At 39.9% G+C, this 19,639-nt stretch overlaps 2 protein-coding genes across 2 annotated transcripts in view; one reads left to right on the top strand and one right to left on the bottom strand.

The window, feature by feature from the left end:
- Window positions 1-19,639, bottom strand: part of LOC147846911 (uncharacterized) — a 405,197-nt gene that overhangs the window by 99,817 nt on the left and 285,741 nt on the right. The gene's annotated exons all lie outside the window — the stretch shown is intronic.
- The window catches only part of LOC147846921 (B- and T-lymphocyte attenuator-like), a 66,533-nt gene that overhangs the window by 38,152 nt on the left and 8,742 nt on the right, over window positions 1-19,639 (top strand). Inside the window, exons 2-4 of the mRNA XM_087238358.1 lie at window positions 13,591-13,765; window positions 15,793-15,801; window positions 16,376-16,492. Coding sequence (XP_087094484.1) covers window positions 13,591-13,765; window positions 15,793-15,801; window positions 16,376-16,492 — 301 coding nt within the window. The remainder of the gene's footprint in view (window positions 1-13,590; window positions 13,766-15,792; window positions 15,802-16,375; window positions 16,493-19,639) is intronic.

The raw sequence follows: 19,639 nt of genomic DNA, 5'->3' as shown, positions 1-19,639 counted from the left end.
TTGGGGTGGCCACAGGGGTGGCCAGAGTTTACCGTGGGGTGGCCGTAGCCACCCCTGGCCACCCCTTGGGGGCGCCCCTGGTCCCACGCGATAATTCCATGTCCAGCGCTGAAACAGGTCTGTCCAGTTCAGAGCAGCATTACCACCAACTCAATCAGCACAGTCACTGTTCACTCAGGTAAATGTCATTAGCGTTAGCAGCTATGCTACGAGCATGGTGTCCTCAGCTGAGAGCATACACTCGTGTGATACACGACGATCGCAAAGCGAAAACTCCACAGAGAGAAAAGCAAATAAAACGAGCTGAGTCCCAGTCACTTTTACTTTCACTTTGAAGACTTAATATTACCAATATATCGTCTCCCAACTATGAAAACACATAGGACGATCTGCAGCTGCTTCTCACGAGGCTCCTCTCTTTTTTTTTCTCGCTCTCTCACGCAGCTTACGTTATGATGTCATCTTAAAGGAACAGTAACTGACCAGCAAAATAGTGCTCTCTATGAATATGTTGTGTCATAAAAATACAAAAATCAAATGTTGCTGGATTAACTACTTACATACAGTTAGAAATAAATAAAAAACAAATTATAATCTGAGAATATTTTAGGGGTCCCTACATACTCCCCCCACCAAATATCCAGTATGTCCCCATGCTGGTTACTAAATTGCTGCAGATCAATTACATAGCAACCATCTGTTTATAGGGCACAAGTACAGGTCGGTTTTTACAGGTTTTACACAAAGCATTGGGATTACACCACCAAGCACTCCCATAAACATTAAGCACTTCTGTAGTAAGTGCATTAATACCACAGCATTTAGATGATACAGAATGAAGGTATGGTACACCCAGCTTGTCATAAGTAAATCTGGTAGAAGGTTTTCTCTCCCTACTAGACCTACGTACTTCAAAAGGTACAATCTCTGGCTGAGTTTCATTATCAGTAGTCTGAACAGTAGTCTGTGATGTACTCTCAGAAACTTCAGTCATTACATCATCTACTACATCAGTGTTCCTATCTGCATCTGTTAACTGAAATTCAGGGGTTTCACTTTGACATGGGATAACTGGTATTTCAGACACACAGTGAGCATTGCTATAGTCTAAGCATTCTTCAGCTTGTTCTGGAGTTTCACCCTGTATCTCCTGAGCACTTTCAGATGAAATCGGTGCCATATCCTCAACATAACACCCATATTCAGAGTCTGAATCTGAAGAATCATGTTCTCTTGAAAAAACATCAACTGCAATAGGCGGGTTTTCTGACTGAGCAGTTTTACGCTTGTCTTTCACACTTCTATGCCACAAATTCTTAGGTACAGAAGTAGGACCTAAATCTACCTTGGGGCTTAGCCTTACTTCTTGTCCTAAAGGCAAGAGGTGATTCCGGTGCATGACTTTAATTGGTCCATTACCATCAACAGGCTTCAAACGGTAAACTGGAATATCAGACGATTGACTTTCCACTACATAAGGATTTTCACTCCACCTATCGGCAAGTTTTTGTTTTCCCTTGAGACCAAGGTTTCGGATCAGAACTCTGTCCCCCACACTTAAATTATGATAGCGAACTTTCTGATCATACCTTGCTTTGTTACTTTGATTCATCTTTTCAGAGGAAACCTGAGCCAACTGATAAGCTGCCTGTAATTCCTGCTTCATTTTGGACACATACTTTGAATAGGAACCAGATGATGAGCTATCAGCAGACACACCAAAGCAAACATCAACAGGCAGTCTAGCTTCTCGGCCGAACATCAAAAAGTAAAAAGAGAAACCTGTAGCTTCATTGACGGTACAATTATAAGCATGTACTAAACGTGCTATGTGCTGGCTCCATTTACTTTTCTGACTAGGCTCTATGGTACCCAGCATATTCAACAGAGTTTTGTTAAATCTCTCAGGCTGGGGATCACCTTGGGGATGATATGGTGATGTTCTAGATTTCTTAATCCCTAGCATAGTCAGCATTTCAGACACTAACTGGCTCTCAAAATCTCTGCCTTGGTCTGAGTGAATTCGAGTAGGGAGACCATAATGTATGAAATATTTCTCCCACAAAGTCTTTGCCACTGTTGAAGCTTTTTGATCTCTAGTGGGAAAAGCTTGGGCGTAGCGTGTGTAATGGTCAGTAACCACTAAGACATTGCACACATTTCGTGAGTCAGCTTCAATGGAAAGAAAATCAATACATACAAGGTCCAGAGGTCCTGAACTCTGCATATGTGACAAAGGAGCCGCTCTTTGAGGTAACGTCTTTCTTTTGATGCAACGCTCACAGGTCTTACAGTAGGATTCCACATCAGGCTTCATGTGTGGCCAATAAAATCGAATTTGGACTAGACCATAGGACTTCTCAAACCCTAAATGTCCATTGTCGTCATGCAAAGACTTCAGCACTGAGCTGTGAAATTGTTTTGGTAGTACAAGCTGTTGTTTCACTTTGTGATTACTCTGTCTGACAATTCTGTAAAGCATCCCATTATTTACTACCAATTTTTCCCACTCCCGTTTCAGAATCTTCATACTAGGATGGCTACTTCGAATGCTACTAGCAGGTTTCTTATCACACACATCTTTCCACACTTCGCCAAGTAAAGAGTCATTCCTCTGAGCTGTTTGAAGGTCACTTGAACTAAACAAGGGTAGGTGATCAGCAGCTACTTCCATAACATGAGAGTAAGCTTTGGGGACAGCAGACATGTGTGCTCCAGCTTGTTTTACCACACAAGTGTAAAATCCGTTCTCTGCTCTCTTTTCAAGGGACACAGCTTGACAAAAAGTCCTCACCCCTACAGCTGGAATTTCCTGCCACTCATCGTCCTCACTGCGGTGAGTATGCGGACGCCTCGACAACGCATCAGCATCAACATTTCTGCGGCCAGGTCTGTATTTTAGGCTGAAATTGTAGGAGGTCAAGGCAGACAGCCAACGGTGACCTGTCGCATCCAGTTTTGCTGATTTTGTTATATAGGTTAGAGGATTATTGTCGGTTCTAACCTCAAACGGAACACCTATAGATAGTCGTGCAGTCGATCCACAACAGCCCACTTCAGTGCTAAGAATTCCAGTTTATGGGCTGGATAGTTTCTCTCTGAAGGGGATAAGCTGCGACTGATAAAAGCTACTGGACGTAATCCGCTCTCATGTTCTTGATACAAGACTCCTCCTAGTCCATCCATGCTTGCGTCCACGTGCAAGACATAGGGCTTCTGTACATCCGCAAAGGCTAACACTGGCGCTTGTGTCAAACACTTTTTCAGCGTTTCAAAAGCTGTGTCACACTGAGCCGACCATCGAGAACCAAACGGTTCAGAGGACTTATAGCAGGGCTTAGTGTTGCAAACAAGTGAATCTCTGTTCTTCCTGGTAGATGGATATCCCTTCAGCAATTCATTAAGAGGGTGGCACAACTTCGAGAAATCCTTAACAAAGCGCCTGTAATATCCACAGAATCCTAGAAAAGACCTGAGCTCTGTCACTGTCTGGGGCTTAGGCCAGGATACAACAGCCTCTATCTTGGACGGATCTGTCGAAATTCCATCTTGTGACACTATATGTCCTACATAGTTCACTGAAGTCCTACCAAACTGACACTTGTCAAGGGAGATCTTTAGTCCCACATCACTTAGCCTATCGAGCACTTTCAAAAGACGCTCTTCGTGCTCATCAATGGTTCGCCCAAAGACAATCAAATCATCAAGGTATACAAGCACTTCCAAAAAGTTCATATCCCCTACAGTACGTTCCATGACTCTTTGAAAAGTGGCGGGTGCTCCACAAATACCCTGAGGCATACGTTCAAATTGATAGAACCCTAACGGGCATATGAACGCAGTCTTTTCCTTATCAGCATCACTCATGGGTATCTGGTAGTACCCACTCCTCAAATCGAGAACACTGAACCACTTACTTCCCGATAGACTATGGAGAGCATCTTCAATGCGGGGCACAGTATATTGGTCTGGTGTAGTTCGTTGATTAAGTGTTCGATAGTCGACACACATTCTAACCTTCCCTGACTTTTTACGCACAACAACAATAGGTGAAGCGTAGGGGCTGCGAGACTCAGAAATAATACCACTACTCCGCAGTTCTTGTAAATGCAGTCGCACATCTTCTAAGTCAGCAGGGGCAAGACGACGAGATCTCTCTCTAAAAGGGCGCGAATCATTCAACCTTATCTCATGAGTGGTGCTTTTTGAACAGCCCACATCCCACTCGTGTAGAGAAAACACATCCTTTCTCTGCATCATTTTCTCCCGTAAGCTCTGTTTTGCTTCCTCAGGCATTGGGGAATCTCCAAAATCAAAAGAAGCAGGTGACAAAGGATTTTGTGCTGGTGGTTGTTTAGCAGTCAATTGTGGCACTAAGGACACAGGAAGAACGTGTGCAAGCGGAGTTCCTCTCTTCACCCATATTTCTCTATTAGACATGTTCCTCACAGTCACTGTAACTTGCCGACTGGATACAACAGATGCTGCATGCAGTTCAGGTCTCACATCTAGATGCTCAGAACTTGTGTCACAATCTGCTACTCTGTCAACTAATACTAATGACTCAGTTGATTGACCAGGAAATTTCAACAGACCAGGAAGCTGCTTAACTTGGTTTGGTTTTAGGACAACTGGGTTATGCTTTATGAACCAAACTGTCCCATGCGTGTCGGAGTCATCTTGAGAAAAATCTGTTAGTTGAATAGTCTCAAATGCTTCTCTGATTACAGGATGTATGGTCAGCACATTAAGGAATTCTTCGCCAGCTTGTTTACGACAAGACTCAAGTAGCTTCTTCACTAGACTAGTGTTAGTCCCGAGCAAAATTGCTATTCCTTCTCGCTTTACAGGGTCAGGGCATACAATCGCAAGTGTGTCAATTATTTGATGCACTCCAGCTACACTCTCTGTAAACTCAAGTCTAAGGGGCAAGTACCCATCATAGGGGTATTTATGCGAACTTAAACCCCATATCTCAAGGTTTTCCACAGGCTGAAGTTCCAAGTGTTTTAGATAAGTGTCATAAAAACTGCGGTATAATAGAGTCACCTGTTAGCCACTGTCAAGAAGGGCTTTTGCATAAACACCTTCTATCTGGACAGGCACTTCAGAAACAGGTCCTATCAACCCTTCAGGCAATCTTGGTTTACTGGCATCAAGTAAAAAAGAATCACAATTGGAACGTGTTGTCCCAGGAGCCCCGTGCCGTTCCTTCACTGAACTCCTGCCCAGTTTCCCTGCAAACGATGCATTTTGATCAGCTTTTGATTTACTTTCCTGAGGTCCTCTTGTCCCTTGCATTCCCACTTTTTATGTCCATCCTCACCACATTTGTAGCAAAAGATCCCAGGCACTGGTTGCTGGGTGAGTTTAGTTGGTTGTGATTTGTCTCGTTTCACACTCTCAGAGTTTTTACTAGATGTTTTCTGAGGAGCACATTCAGAAGCACACGTTGTAGTAGCCACATTCAATAGGTGACTCATCTGTGAAGATAGCTCCTTCACCTCCTTCTTCAGGCTTTGTAACTCAGAGGGCCCATCTGACTGAGGAGAGATAACAGTGGCAACCGAAGCTTTGACATTTTCCCTTGCAGCCACCCAGTGTTCCTCCTCACGTATTTCCCTCATTAACTGTGTAAAAGATGGGGGATTCTGCAAAGTGTGAGTCATTCTGATTCGCAGAGCAACCATATCATTGGTAAGTGCTCCCTTAATTAGCTGCTCCATTCTAGCTTTGTTTATTCCAGCTACATCAATCCCACCCTTTAACAACGCTCTGTGAAGAAGTTTATCTAAGCGATAGAAGAAAGCTGAAAGTTTTTCTCCATTATGCTGGTAAGTGTGACGAAATTTAGCCATCAAGTCAGGCCCACACTCAGTAGTTCCATACGCAGTTTCAAGAGCAGCCAAGTACTCAGTTGCAGTGGCAGATGGCTGGCTCACTTTTAGAAACCTAACGATATCAGCAGCAGGACCTCGCAAACTCTCAACAATGCGTTGTTTCTTAGAAGCTTCAGTGCATTGCCATTCGCTGATCATTTGTGCGGCTTGCTCCATCCAGATTTCATATTCTTCCTCACCTGGAGGAACAGGTTTCAGGCCTGAGAACAACCTTAGTTTTCTGTAACTGGGTCCATCATTAGACGCTTGATTACACCTGTCCACTAATTTACCTATGGCATCAACTAAATCCACATTAATATCAGATTTAGGAGAATGCTCCCCCATCAAAATGGCTTTCACTTCATCCATAGACTTGCCCTCCTGCTGCATTAATGTTAACAACTTGGACTGAAATGTGTCATTTTCAGTAGCAGGGTTCTGAACTTGTAGTCTACCTACAAAGTGTACAGGCCAGGGTCCAGCTTCACTTTCAATACCTATTTCAGGTGGTATGGTGCTTGGATCAAGATCAGTTCTAGTCTCCACTAACACAAACAAATGTTTTCCAGTCACATCACCACGTCGACCATGAATTTGAGTACGACCAAAAACCTTCACTGTGTTTAACACTTTCTCAATAGTCTCATCACTAGTGTTCAAAGGAACATTGCTTAACACAATGGCGCGTGAGGAATTTATGTTCTCCTCTGTACTCCATTGAGCAGTCTGAGAGATATCCATTCTTCAACTAATGAGTTACTATGCAAAATAAGCCACAAAAATTTATCAATAATAATTAACGCTATTTCAGATAATTTTTTTTTTCTGCTAAAGAGAAAAAAAATCCGGTAAAAAGGAAAAAAACAAGATCCCAGCGGTGCCTCCAAAAATGTAACCCTTTTCTTAACCTTAAGAATTATTTTTAACTGTCCTGTTCAGAAATACCTGGGTTCCCGGCAGTTGAATGGTGAATTAGCCGGTATTTTTACTCCTTTGTACTCTAAAAAAACTAGTTTTAGCTGAATTAAACTATTACAGTGTGTATATGTTTGCAGTTTGTTTGTTTTGTTTTTTATATATGAATTCAATATATAACAAAACACAATGAGATGTCAAATTTAGATTTTAAGAAAAATAATAACAATTTATTACAATTTTGTTTAAAGTAAAAAGAAAATAAATAAAATAAAAGAATCAGCCCTTTATCTACACCACAAGAAAATAATAAAACAACAACAATAGAATAGAATAAAATAAATAATAAACAATTCAAAAGGAAATCCCACTAAATGAAGATTTACTCTTTCAGTCAAAATTTAGCACCTTAATTCTTTAAAATAAAATATGTAAACTAGCCTTACAAGTCTAAGTGTTGTTCTTTACTGACTTATTTTGTTCTATATTTCTTATGTTTCCTTACATTTTATTTTACCCCAAATCAACAGATGAGATAAAAATCACATTAAAGCTAAAGTTAAACGCTTCTGAAATAACACACCTAAACACTATTAACTCAGATCGTTTCACAATTGTAAACAAAAAATGAATAACGTGAACCTCCAAATCTTTACAATTTAAATGGTCTCAGTCTAGTTCACAAACTTATTATAAATCAGTCACAGTCATAACAGTCACAAAGTCACTCAGTCAAAAAAAAACAATAGTATGCATACTTTAACGTTGGGGCCCAGTTCGTTGGTGCACATTCACAGTTGTATTGTTTCAGAACGATCTCTCAAAATGCAATGATGATGTCACTTACGTCCATCCGATGAAAGCCAAACATATAATGAAATCCCTCCTGCACAAAGCTGCGATTTACCGCTGTCCCACGCGATAATTCCACGTCCAGCGCTGAAACAGGTCTGTCCAGTTCAGAGCAGCATCACCACCAACTCAATCAGCACAGTCACTGTTCACTCAGGTAAATGTCATTAGCGTTAGCAGCTATGCTACGAGCATGGTGTCCTCAGCTGAGAGCATACACTCGTGTGATACACGACGATCGCAAAGCGAAAACTCCACAGAGAGAAAAGCAAATAAAACGAGCTGAGTCCCAGTCACTTTTACTTTCACTTTGAAGACTTAATATTACCAATATATCGTCTCCCAACTATGAAAACACATAGGACGATCTGCAGCTGCTTCTCACGAGGCTCCTCTCTTTTTTTTCTCGCTCTCTCACGCAGCTTACGTTATGATGTCATCTTAAAGGAACAGTAACTGACCAGCAAAATAAAGTGGAGGAACTATGACGTCAATTTGTATGCAAAAACCCGGAAGCGAGTTAGCATTTTAGCACTTCCGGTTCCCTCGTCCCCAAAGTCAATGGGTTTTTTGAATGGGGTTTCAGTAAAATCGCTCAAATAAGGTCCGTGGCGAACACCAACTCAATATACTTTCACGTTTTGTTCTACGACATAAAACACATCAGTTACAGCACACTCTTCAACTTTTAAATCGATTATGCTTCTTTAAAAAGACGGTTGCTATCAAGTTGCTAAATGAGACTACAGGCGGCGTCAGGGGCATTATACGTCATCGAGCTGATCTGGTCTGGAGCGCAGCTCGCTTGGGCGTTTGGATTTGTCTGTGATTTAAGTATTTTCAGAATAGTATTTTATAGTTTGTTGTATTATTCTAATTGAGAATTCAGATTGTGTGTAGATAATTCCTTCACATGTAAAGGCTGTCGAGACAGATTCATTTGTTGATCATTCATTTTAATTAAACGATAATATGAAGATACTGCTCAGTTTCTTTCCTGCTCTCAGTAATGCAAACGTGTGAATAAATGTGTAAAAATACATGCATGTTAACTGTCATTTTAACGTGATCAAGTGATTTCTCGTCTTTTTTTCTTCATCAACACATTTAACTCTGTCATAACTGCAATATTTACACTCCTCCATAAAACGTATAGCAGATGTGACTGTATTGGGCTGTTTTTCGCTGTACTTCGTGATACAAAAGGAATATTGAATGTTGTTCTGTGTCCATGATGATGAAACCTGCAGGCATTTGATAGACTTGTTTTTCCTCACGCCGTCGTCTGTTAAGGTAAGCGGGCTGTGTGCACGCGAGCGATACACTTCTTTAAATATGTCTCATAATAATACTATATAGGCACATTTATACACATTTTTTAAACTTTTAGAACAACCGCAAAGCATGTATTTCCCACGTAAAAACGATCCAAAAGGCACAAAGGTCTATGTGTGTTTGCGTATTTATTAGTTTATAGTATATAGCGTGGATTACAATATAATATACTGAGAGATTAACTCTTTGTCATGGACGTTATTTCTAAAAATAAGCTTGATAAGTCGTCTGTAGTAGGGTGGGGCTGACGTCACTGACGAGCGCCCCGAGGGCGCTGTAGTCCATTTATAGCCTAATGTTAGCTTTTCAAGTCTTGCGTTTGCATTTAAGATCCAAAAGTGCTCAATGTTATATTTTCGTGTGACAATTATCCGGCTGAACAAAACGTGTAAGTGTAATGAACAGTGTTTGAACACAGAGCGTATTATTCGCAATCTTCGAAAAGCCTAAGGGAAAATCCTATAGGGATTTTCACGAGGGAACCAGTTTTATGCTAGCAGCCGATTAGCCTACAAAATGACGTCATAGTTCCTCCACTCTATAGTGCTCTCTATGAATATGTTGTGTCATAAAAATACAAAAATCAAATGTTGCTGGATTAACTACTTACATAAAGTTAGAAATAAACAAAAAACATATTATAATCTGAGAATATTTTAGGGGTCCCTACATGACAATACTACTTTTGAATAGATATGAATATAGGTAACAGTGTATTAGTAAGCACCACCAGTTGTATGGTAAGTGAAAGAAGAAAAGAACAGAACTGGCTCTTCCTCCAGATGTGACCATTTATATATGCTTCAGAAAATGTAATGTAACGTAATGCAACAATTGACTCAAAGTTGTGTAATAACTATTTAGTAAGCAAAGAGTAAACTAGACAACTCAACATATCTCACTATATATAACCTCAAGTAAGCAACACAAACAAACAAAAACAATCCAGATTTCTATTTACCTATTAACAGGGGATTACATATACAAAGAAGTATTCAGATTCAGAACTGTGCAACTCTGCACAGTTAAAAAAAGTGGCAGATTAGGCTATATGTCATATATGGCATATTATATACATCATTTTTTATAAATTTTGAAATGTGTGTAGCATGTACATGACATATTTCATTCCTCCGCCTACCACTAGAAGGAAGCCTGCATACCACTAGTGGTACACGTACCACAGTTTGAGAATCACTGCATTAAAGCATTTGTAAAGGTTTTAGAGACTTATCTAGTCAAGACAATAAACACTAGAGACTTTTTTCTCACAAATGTGTGAAGTGTCAACTGTAGACATGCAAATATTTTTGTGAGGATAGATGGATACACACATTTGTTCAGCTTATGTCTGGTGCATTAAAGGGAAAATCTACCAAAAAATGTAGATGTCAAGAGAACTGACCAATACGTTTTCTTTAATTCATTCTCTTAATTTCTTTCTCAGGGTATGAGCCACTGTGCACTGTTAGACCTTACCGGGGTTTTCTACAGTAGAATACTGGCAACACTGTTGCCAGCCACTCACTGTAAAAGTTCGGTTACAGTAAGTAACTGGCAACAGTGTTGCCAGTTAATTACTGTAACTGAACTATTACAGTGAGTGGCTGGCAACAGTGTTGCCAGTTAATTACTGTAACTGAACTATTACAGTGAGTGGCTGGCAACAGTGTTGCCAGTTAATTACTGTAACTGAACTATTACAGTGAGTGGCTGGCAACAGTGTTGCCAGTTATTTACTGTAACTGAACCAATACAGTGAGTAGCTGGCAACGGTGTCGCCAGTTAATTACTGTAATAGAGCAGCAGTGGTAACTAACTGGAAACTGTGTACAGTTAATTACTGTATTGTAGTGTTACAAATCACAGCATTGTACTGCATACACATTAATAGTATGTCATATATATTTATTGTAGTTACTAAAATTAATCAGTATTCTTAGCTGTTATTTAAAAATAGAAGGCATAACATTTTTCAGACAAATTTATTTTATTGTTTCGGCACCAAACAAATAAATGACAGAAAAAGTATAACAAAATTAAGAAATCAGCAGATATAAATATTGTCTTACATATTACAGGTCTGCACAGTAAGGCTGCGGTCACACTAACGTTTGAGCATGCAAAATTCTGTCATACTGCACTGCAAAGTGGAATTAAACAAAGCGAGTAGTGGAATTAAACAAAATAATTAGAGATTGAAAAAGCAAGCCAGAGAGGTCATGTTTTGATCTTTAATTGGTCTCAAGCAATCACATGATGTGATTTCGCATGTCAGCGTTCTCCAAGCTTGAACTTTCCATTGCTGCGAATTATGAAATTTGTCGCATGAGCTATCATTCCAGGTCTGCAGTACTTACATGCGTACGAATGAAAGTCTAAAGGGAGAAAAGTGCAGTGTGACCGGGACTTTAAGCTGTAACTCTAATTAAACACACCTGATCAAACTAATTAAGGCTTGTTAGAAATCCACAGGTAATGTTGAAGCAGGGTGGGTACTAAACTCTGCTGCGATGCAGTTCTCCGGGAACTTGGAGTTTGACCCCCATGGTATATAGCAGGGGTGCTCAATCCTGTTCCTGGATATCTACCTTGCTGCAGATTTCAGTTGCTACCCATATCAAACACACCTGCCTTTAATTATCAAGTGGTGTTCAGGTCCTAATTAATTGGTTTAGGGGTGTTTGATATGGATAGCAACTGAAATCTGCAGGAAGGTAGATCAGCAAATGAACAGCAAAAAACACAACATAATTATTTTAAATTTTAAAGTTTTAAATAAATAAAAACTGTGTCAAATCGCAATAAAAAGTTTAAAATAATTATAAAAAATAAAAATAAAGTTGACAACACCGAAAAACCAAAGGATCCAATCTTTTATTGTTATAATTATCTCATGACAACAAACTTTTTTATTGTTTCTTATATCAATTCATAGGTGTAAACACAGCTCTGAAAAATACTTAGCAACAAACTCACAACCTGGGACCTGACAGTGGAGCTTTTGTGTGTGGATGGCTATGTGTATCTTGTTTTTGTGATTCCCTGTGATGATGTGCACATTACCTTACTGAGATGATGGAATTTAATTTTGGCTTAGTTGCCAGAAAGATACATACAACTGTTAGCATCTGTACATTATGGCAGTATGCAATATCCAATAAATACATAAACTTAAACAAAAGTAATGTAAGAAGTTATATGAGGAGAGGCTAACTAGCTAACAATGTAGCTTTCAAGTACACAGTTCAAGATAACAACAATATAACTTAAAACACAGCCTTATTTTAGAAATCCTCAAAAACATTTGAACACATTTTACTTACTCATTGTAGATGCTTACTTAAAGCCTAAAACATATCAGACTCTACATCTGAATTGATGGACAGAGAATAGAGCCAATTCGGCAATAAACAAATCAAACACCTGGCTCCCTTAAAGGGCCAGCATTTTCTGAAAACTCTTTCTAACACCTTTGTGCTTAGAATAAGACGGACAGCCTGTGGGAGTGTGTGGTGATGCCTAAATCATTATTTTCTGCCTTTAAAATACACGTCTCTATAAATAGCAGCATAAACCATCAGAGTAGATTGGACAATAATGGTTGAACAGTAATTAACTATTTATTGTCAGTTACTATCTGTAATGAGTACATAAAGTAAATTACTGGAATTTATTCTTTGCACAACACAATTTCATACAAAGTCTACTCCTTTTACAGTAAAATAATATGTGTTAATAAATAATAAATGTTAATAATAATAATAAAAAAACAAATAACCTGATTAATACATTTATTTAGGAAAGCTTTTATACTATACTGTTAATGCCACTTTTACCTACTTCATTTGAAGTTTTCCAAACAAATTAATTGAGTCTCAGCAAACATGTATGTACATGCAGTTTAAGATATTTTTTAAATAACACATTTTTACTAGTTATTTAGCAAAATACTAATATTCAGCTTAAAGTGCAATTTAAAAGCTTAGCTATAGTTTAAACTAGGCAAATTAGATTAACTATAGAAAAGTAAACAAAGTTATAAAAATGATTGTGATAATTTGGTTGCTCTGTGTGAATATTTTTGCCTTTAAATGCATCTTGTTGATATCTTTACCTTTTAATTAGCTCTGTGACATTAACATTGGTTGACTCCTGATACTCAATGTTAAAAACATAAAAGGAACCAAAGAAAACACAGAGATGGCTGCAGAGAAATTTAGCTTATCATCAATGGATTGTCTCACTTTCTCCTCAATACTGACCATACACATACCAAAACTGAACAGTATATATATATATATATATATATATATATATATATATATATATATATATATATATATATATATAGCAACATAAAGCATTAGAGTACATGGGATAATAATGGTTGAGCAGTAATTTACCATTTATTATCACAGTAACTATCTGTAATGGGTACATAAAGTAAATTACTGTAATTTATTCTTTGCACAACAAAATTTCATACAAACCCTGCTCATTTTACAGTAAAATACTGTTTCCTTTTATTACAGCAAAACACTGGCTATTTTACAGTTATTTACTGTATAATCTACAGTAAGGGTTAACAGTGTGTGTCACAAAGGTAAAAGTGCCACGAAACACAGTGTATAAAGCTCCTGTTATGACAGAGCTGAAGATAAACTGTACCGTAACTGTAAATGGATGCCACAGAATCCCAAACATCTTATGGTGCAAAATCTATGGAGATCACTGCAAAGCTTTAAATCCCTCAGATGTCATTAAAACTGAATGGAAGAGTACAGCAGACAAGAAGGAATTGCTTTCCTGATTTTTCAGAACATCACAATGGAGGATGCAGGTTTATACAGGTGTGAAGGGGGTGACATGTCTATAAGCCATACGATTAATGTTACTGTGACAGGTAAGTCACAATTTCTTTATCAACCATAAAATGTAAATATTCAGACATTGCTTTTAAAAATGCCTTTACCAACATATTTCTATTATTTTATAATTATACATGGGTTTCATGCAGGGGTTGGAGAATGAAACTGAAACACTGGCAAATTTAGTGTTGGAGGTTTCATGATTAAATTTGACAAGCCTGGTGGCCAACTTTCATTGCATATTCCACCAGTAAGAGCAGAGTGTGATGCTTAATTAGCAGAGTAATAGTAGTTTTGCTTAAAATAATACAATGCACACAACATTATGGGTGACATAGAGTTTTAAAAAGGCAAATTGTTGGTGTACATCTCACTGGCACATCTGTGACCAAGACAGCAAGCCTTTGTGATGTATCAAGAGCCATGATATCCAGAGTAATGTCAGTGAACCAAAATAAAATAAAAACCTTGTCCAGTAGTAACTGTGGGTGCAAGAGGAAGCTGTCTTAAAAGAATGTCTGGGTGCTTACCAGGATTGTATCCAAAAAGCGCAAAACCACAACTCCCCAGCTCACTGCAGAATACAGAAAACAGAATACTCTATATTATAGCCAAACCTTGACATTTTGGTGATAGGGAAAGTTACACTGTGGAGAAGTCCCAAAGAAGTGTACCACCCAGAATGATGCATGGCCAGAGTGAAGCATGGGGGTGGATAAGTGATTGTTTGGGCTGCAAAGTCATGACATTCCCTAGGTCCAATACTTGTGCTAGATGTGCACGTCACTGCCAAGGACTACCGAACCATTCTGGAGGACCATGTCTACCCATGTTCAAATATTGTATTCTGAATGTCAGTGCCATGTATCAGGATGATAATGCTCCAATTCACACAGGAAGATTGATGACAGAGTAGTTTGATGAACATGAAAGTGAAGTTGAACATCTCTAATGGCCTGCACCTGAACTAAATATTATTAAGCCACTTTGGGATGTTTTGGAGGAGTGAGTAGGCCACTAATCTACCAGAAGAATGGCTCAAAATCCCTCTGGCCACTGTGCCATTAAATCTGTAATTTTCAAGATGCATTGACACTGTTTTGGGTGCAAAAGGAGGGGCGCAACCCGGGATCATTGTGGAAACATAGTACCACGGACGTTTCTGGAGACCGCGGAATACGTCCCGGCAGGTACGTACGGTTGCAGTTTTTGTTTTTGCGAATACGCGAGAGGCCGCCGTTGTGCGCTTTTTCTCATCTCGAACGTCTCTTGCGAGCGCGGTTCGCGCCCGCGCTGTTCTTGCGTCAACCCGCCAGAGGCCGCTGTCCGACTGACCGGATGATTGACTGAGCGACTGGCCAATCGGCTGACCGCCCTCCTCTTTCCCTCAACCCAACCAATTTTACCGATTGACCTGCCCGCCCGCTCGCTTCCCTGAACCTGAGCAACGGTTTACAAAAGCCGTCCAAAAAAATAAAAGCCCTGATTTTTTATTAGTTTTTTTATTCCACCGCGTTTTCGGATTTTGCCGCGTTCTCGCCCTGACACGAAACTCATTCACTTAATTTTTGGGATTCTGTTTTTGTCTTACCTGACTGCTGGAACTGCTCTCCCCCGGACTCGAAACCGATCGCCTTGGTCGACTCCTCCTCTCCGCGTCTCGAGCCTGCCGATGTTACACGGTGAGCTGAGTGGACAAACGGATTGCAGTGGGAAAGCCCTCCACAAGGAGGTAAGCGGTCAGCCGGCGAGCGCGAAAGGGAAACAGTGTCACACCTCCCCGCAGCGTGCGCTTGAAAAATAAATAAATGCAGCAGTACGTACCTCCCGGGACGTATTCCGCTGTCTCCAGAAACGTCCGCGGGACTACGTTTTCAGAATGAGCTTGGGTTGGAGGGGCTACACCATACTAATGAATTATTGTGGTTTTAAAACAGGCGTTTCAGGTTCATTGATCAACCCCTTGTATTTACCAACATATCTGGCTCTATTATATTACAGACATATTTCTATTATAGATATTTTACTATTTCGTTTAAAGTGAAATTAAAAGGCTTAATTAGGTTTACTAGGCAAGATCATGCAAATTATTGGATAACAAGTTTGTTTAAAAAAATGGGGGGTGTTGGGATAATCCCCCCCCCCTCCCCCCACCACCAATTTGTAGACCTGCAATTATTTTTGTGAGAATAAATGGATACCCACTGTTTAGTTCTGTTTATGTCTGGTGCATTCAGGGGAAAATCTAACAAAAATCACTCTGCAAATTGTAATTTTTTCCTTGATTTGTTCTCTTAATTTCTTTCTCAGAGAATATATCACTGTGTGCCACAAAGCTGAAAGTGTCACGACACACAGTGTTTAAAGCTCATGTTATGACAGGACTGAAGATAAACTGTACAGTAACTGTAGATGGATGTCATAGAATCCCAAAAATATCATGATGCAAAATCTATGGAGATAACTGCAAAGCTGTAAATCCCTCAGATGTCATAAAAACTGAGTGGAAGAATACAGCAGAGCATGAAGGAATGGCTTTCCTGATTTTCCAGAACATCTCAATAGAGAATGCAGGTTTATACAGATGTAAGGAAGGTGACATGTCTGTAAGCCACGCTATTAATGTTACTGTGACAGGTAAGCCAACAAATCAACTGTAAATGTATATATTTGCTTTTGAAAATACCTCTATCAACCTGTTTCTATTACATTAGAATTATCAACATATTTGGTTATATTATTTCACCAACATATTACTAATATAAATATTTTGCAAGATAGTATTCCGTCTAATGTGCAAGTGTGCTTTGTGTTGTTACAATATGTGATGTAGATAGACAGCAGGATGGGAGGATGTGACAGACCATGTATGGTTAGGTGTGACGTCAGTGTTATGCGCATGCATGTGAAGTAAAGGAAGCACAGAGAAAACCTGCGTGTCTGAAATTCATTGTTTTATAAAGTAATAGTTGATTAACAGAGTGAACTAAGCTTAAACGTGTTGCTTGGAGAGTGCTGAGCATAATTTCTAGTAAAGTTAAATTACCCACTGCAATGTATGCACTACATGTTGCAAGGCTAGAGGGCGCTCTAGTTGTCCTGATACCAGTGATACATTGTACCAGAAGAAGTATGGCTGTGTTTACATTTTCTTTAGTAAAACAAATGTGTGTTCAATATAGCGATCGTCTCAGTGTGTTACTCATGTTATATTAATGGTAAATATATAACAATTTGGCGACGAGGATTGTTCTCTTTAACGGATGTGTGTGACGGCGAACTTCTAACTTGAAGTTGTAAAGTGGATAAAAATACTGTTGCAAATGTAAAACAATAATAAACAACACCCACCGAGATGGCAGTGTTTCTAGGCCATATGGACGCCTTTGATAAGTTGCTCAAACAATGGGCTACCTACATTGAAAGGTTTGAACAATTTGTTTCTGCTAACGATATTGCAGATGACAATCGAGTCGCGGTGTTGTTGAGTGTCATGAGCTCATCTACATACGGACTGCTGCGGAGCTTAATCGCCCTGGAGTAGCCGGGTATAAAAGCATATAATAAGATTGTGACTGTTGTGTGAAAGATCATTTTTCTCCGAAACCAATCGTGATTGCAGAGAGATTTAAGGCCCGTGCACACCGAGACATTTTTTGCTCGCGTTTTCCGTCGACGTTTAACGCCTCGCGACTAAATAACGGGCATCAATGTGATCACACACCAACGCGCAAAACGCCAGGCGCAGTCATTTTAAAGAAAACGCCTCATGCTCGTTTTTTTGTTTTGACGCGCCCCGTCAAAACCTTCTCCACCAATCAGATCGGCACTTTTGTTCACGTGCACGAAGCTGCTGAAGTTACAGTAATCAGCACTTGGAGGCGCTCAAGCACAAAACTGTCAATGCGAGCGCACATTGAAGACGACGCCCAGAGGTTGCTTATTGCTCTTGTGACTACTAATCATTTCTTTATTGCTAAAGCTGGAGCTGCTGCTTGAATAATCCATGCTTGTTCAAGTCACCAGTAACTTTATCAACAATCGTGTGAACTTCCTCTCCTCCTCTTCTTCTGTGTTATAAGCGGGTGTCAGAAGGTTAAAGTTGTGCAGCGTCATTTAACGTCAAATGAGAGATTTTTCATACTCTTTAGCTTGATGCCAGTGAAAAGCACTTGGGTTTGAATACTGAAAAACGTCTCGTAAAACGCTGACGTTAAACGCAAACGAAAAGCGTCCCGGTGTGTAATAGCCTTTAGGTTTCATAACCGCAGTCAGCATGACACAGAGACTGTAACACAGTTAGTTTGTTGCCGTCCTAAAAAAATTGAGTGAACACTGTGAATTTGGAACACATTTGCTAAACGCCTTGCGAGATTGTTTTGTATGCGGACTGAAAACGGAGTCCATACAGAAACGGCTGCTCACGGAAGCAGCTCTCATGTTCCAAAAGGCAGAGGAGAAGGAGGCGAAGCAGTGTCTCCTATAGGGCTTATTAAAGGGTCACGAAACACCGTTTCGTTGGAATACTTAGGGCACATCATTGATGCTCAGGGATTTCACAAGTCACCAGAAAAAGTCTAAGGCACCTAAGGATACTATACAACTTTGTTAATTTTTGGGACTACTAAACTATTACAGTAGATTTATTCCTAATCTGGCATCAGTGTTGGCCCCTCTTAATGTTCTTTTGTGCAAAGAAAAAAAGTGGCTGTGGTCTCAGGAGTGCGAGGAAGCTTTTGGTGAAGCGAAGAGCTTGTTGCTGTCACAGGGCGTGTTGACATATTATGATCCCCATCTGCCAATCAGGTTGGCTTGTGATGTCTCACCATACGGCGTAGGAGCTGTCATCTCGCACATCCTTCCAGATGGATAGGAGAAACCTATCGCCTTTGTCTTAAGAACGCTGACTAAGGCAGAGCAAAATTATGCTCACATCGAAACAGAGGCTCTTGGTATTGTTTTCGGAGTACGAAAATTCTACCAATAACGTTACTTACAGATCACTGTCTGCTTACAACCATATTTAGTCCAACAAAAGCCATTCCACCCATAGCTGCGGCATGGCTTTGTTGTAAGCAGTTTATGATTATAATATTCCAGTATCGAGATGGTGCGCATCATTGTAACGCAGATGGGTTATCACGACTGCCTCTGTCCACTGCACTTCCAGTTAAACAAGACACAGTGGAGTAAATTAAACAACTGGTGGCTCTACCTGTGCAGTGTGCAGATGTTTGTAGAGAGACAAGGACTGACCCAATCTTGTCACAAGTCATGGAGATGGTGACAACTGGACATTTTCCACACCTTAGGAATGTTAGTAATGTTTTTGCCCCATATGTGAATAGAAAGGATGAGCTGACAATCCAACAAGGCTGTCTTATGTGGGGAAGGAGGGTAGTTATTCCTCCTAAATTGTGATCCAGGGTGCTGCCTGAACTTCATATAGGACATCCACGTGTCGTGCGAATGAAGGCACTTGCGCGGCATTATGTCTGGTGGCCAGGCATTGACACTCAAATAGAACAGTTGTCAAAGAACTGTCAGTCCTGCCAACAAACGCTAAAAGCACCTGGACCTTTTCCCTTACACCCCTGGAAATGGCCAGAGTCTCCTTGGCAACATATACATGTAGACTATGCAGGTCCATTTGAGGGAGACATGTATCTCGTTGTAGTAGATGCTCACTTAAAGTGGCCCGAGGTGTGTGTGATGGATTCAACTACATCTGCAAAGACCATTCAAGTGCTGAGGACATTATTTAGTCATCATGGCCTTCCAGAA

The sequence above is a fragment of the Danio rerio genome, chromosome 1 (assembly GCF_052040795.2).
Source record: "Danio rerio strain M-AB ecotype USA chromosome 1, GRCz13ab, whole genome shotgun sequence".
In the NCBI taxonomy this organism is placed as follows: domain Eukaryota; kingdom Metazoa; phylum Chordata; class Actinopteri; order Cypriniformes; family Danionidae; genus Danio; species Danio rerio.
The sequence above is the reverse complement of the archived record's forward strand: the minus strand, read 5'-3'. Positions and strand labels throughout refer to the sequence as shown.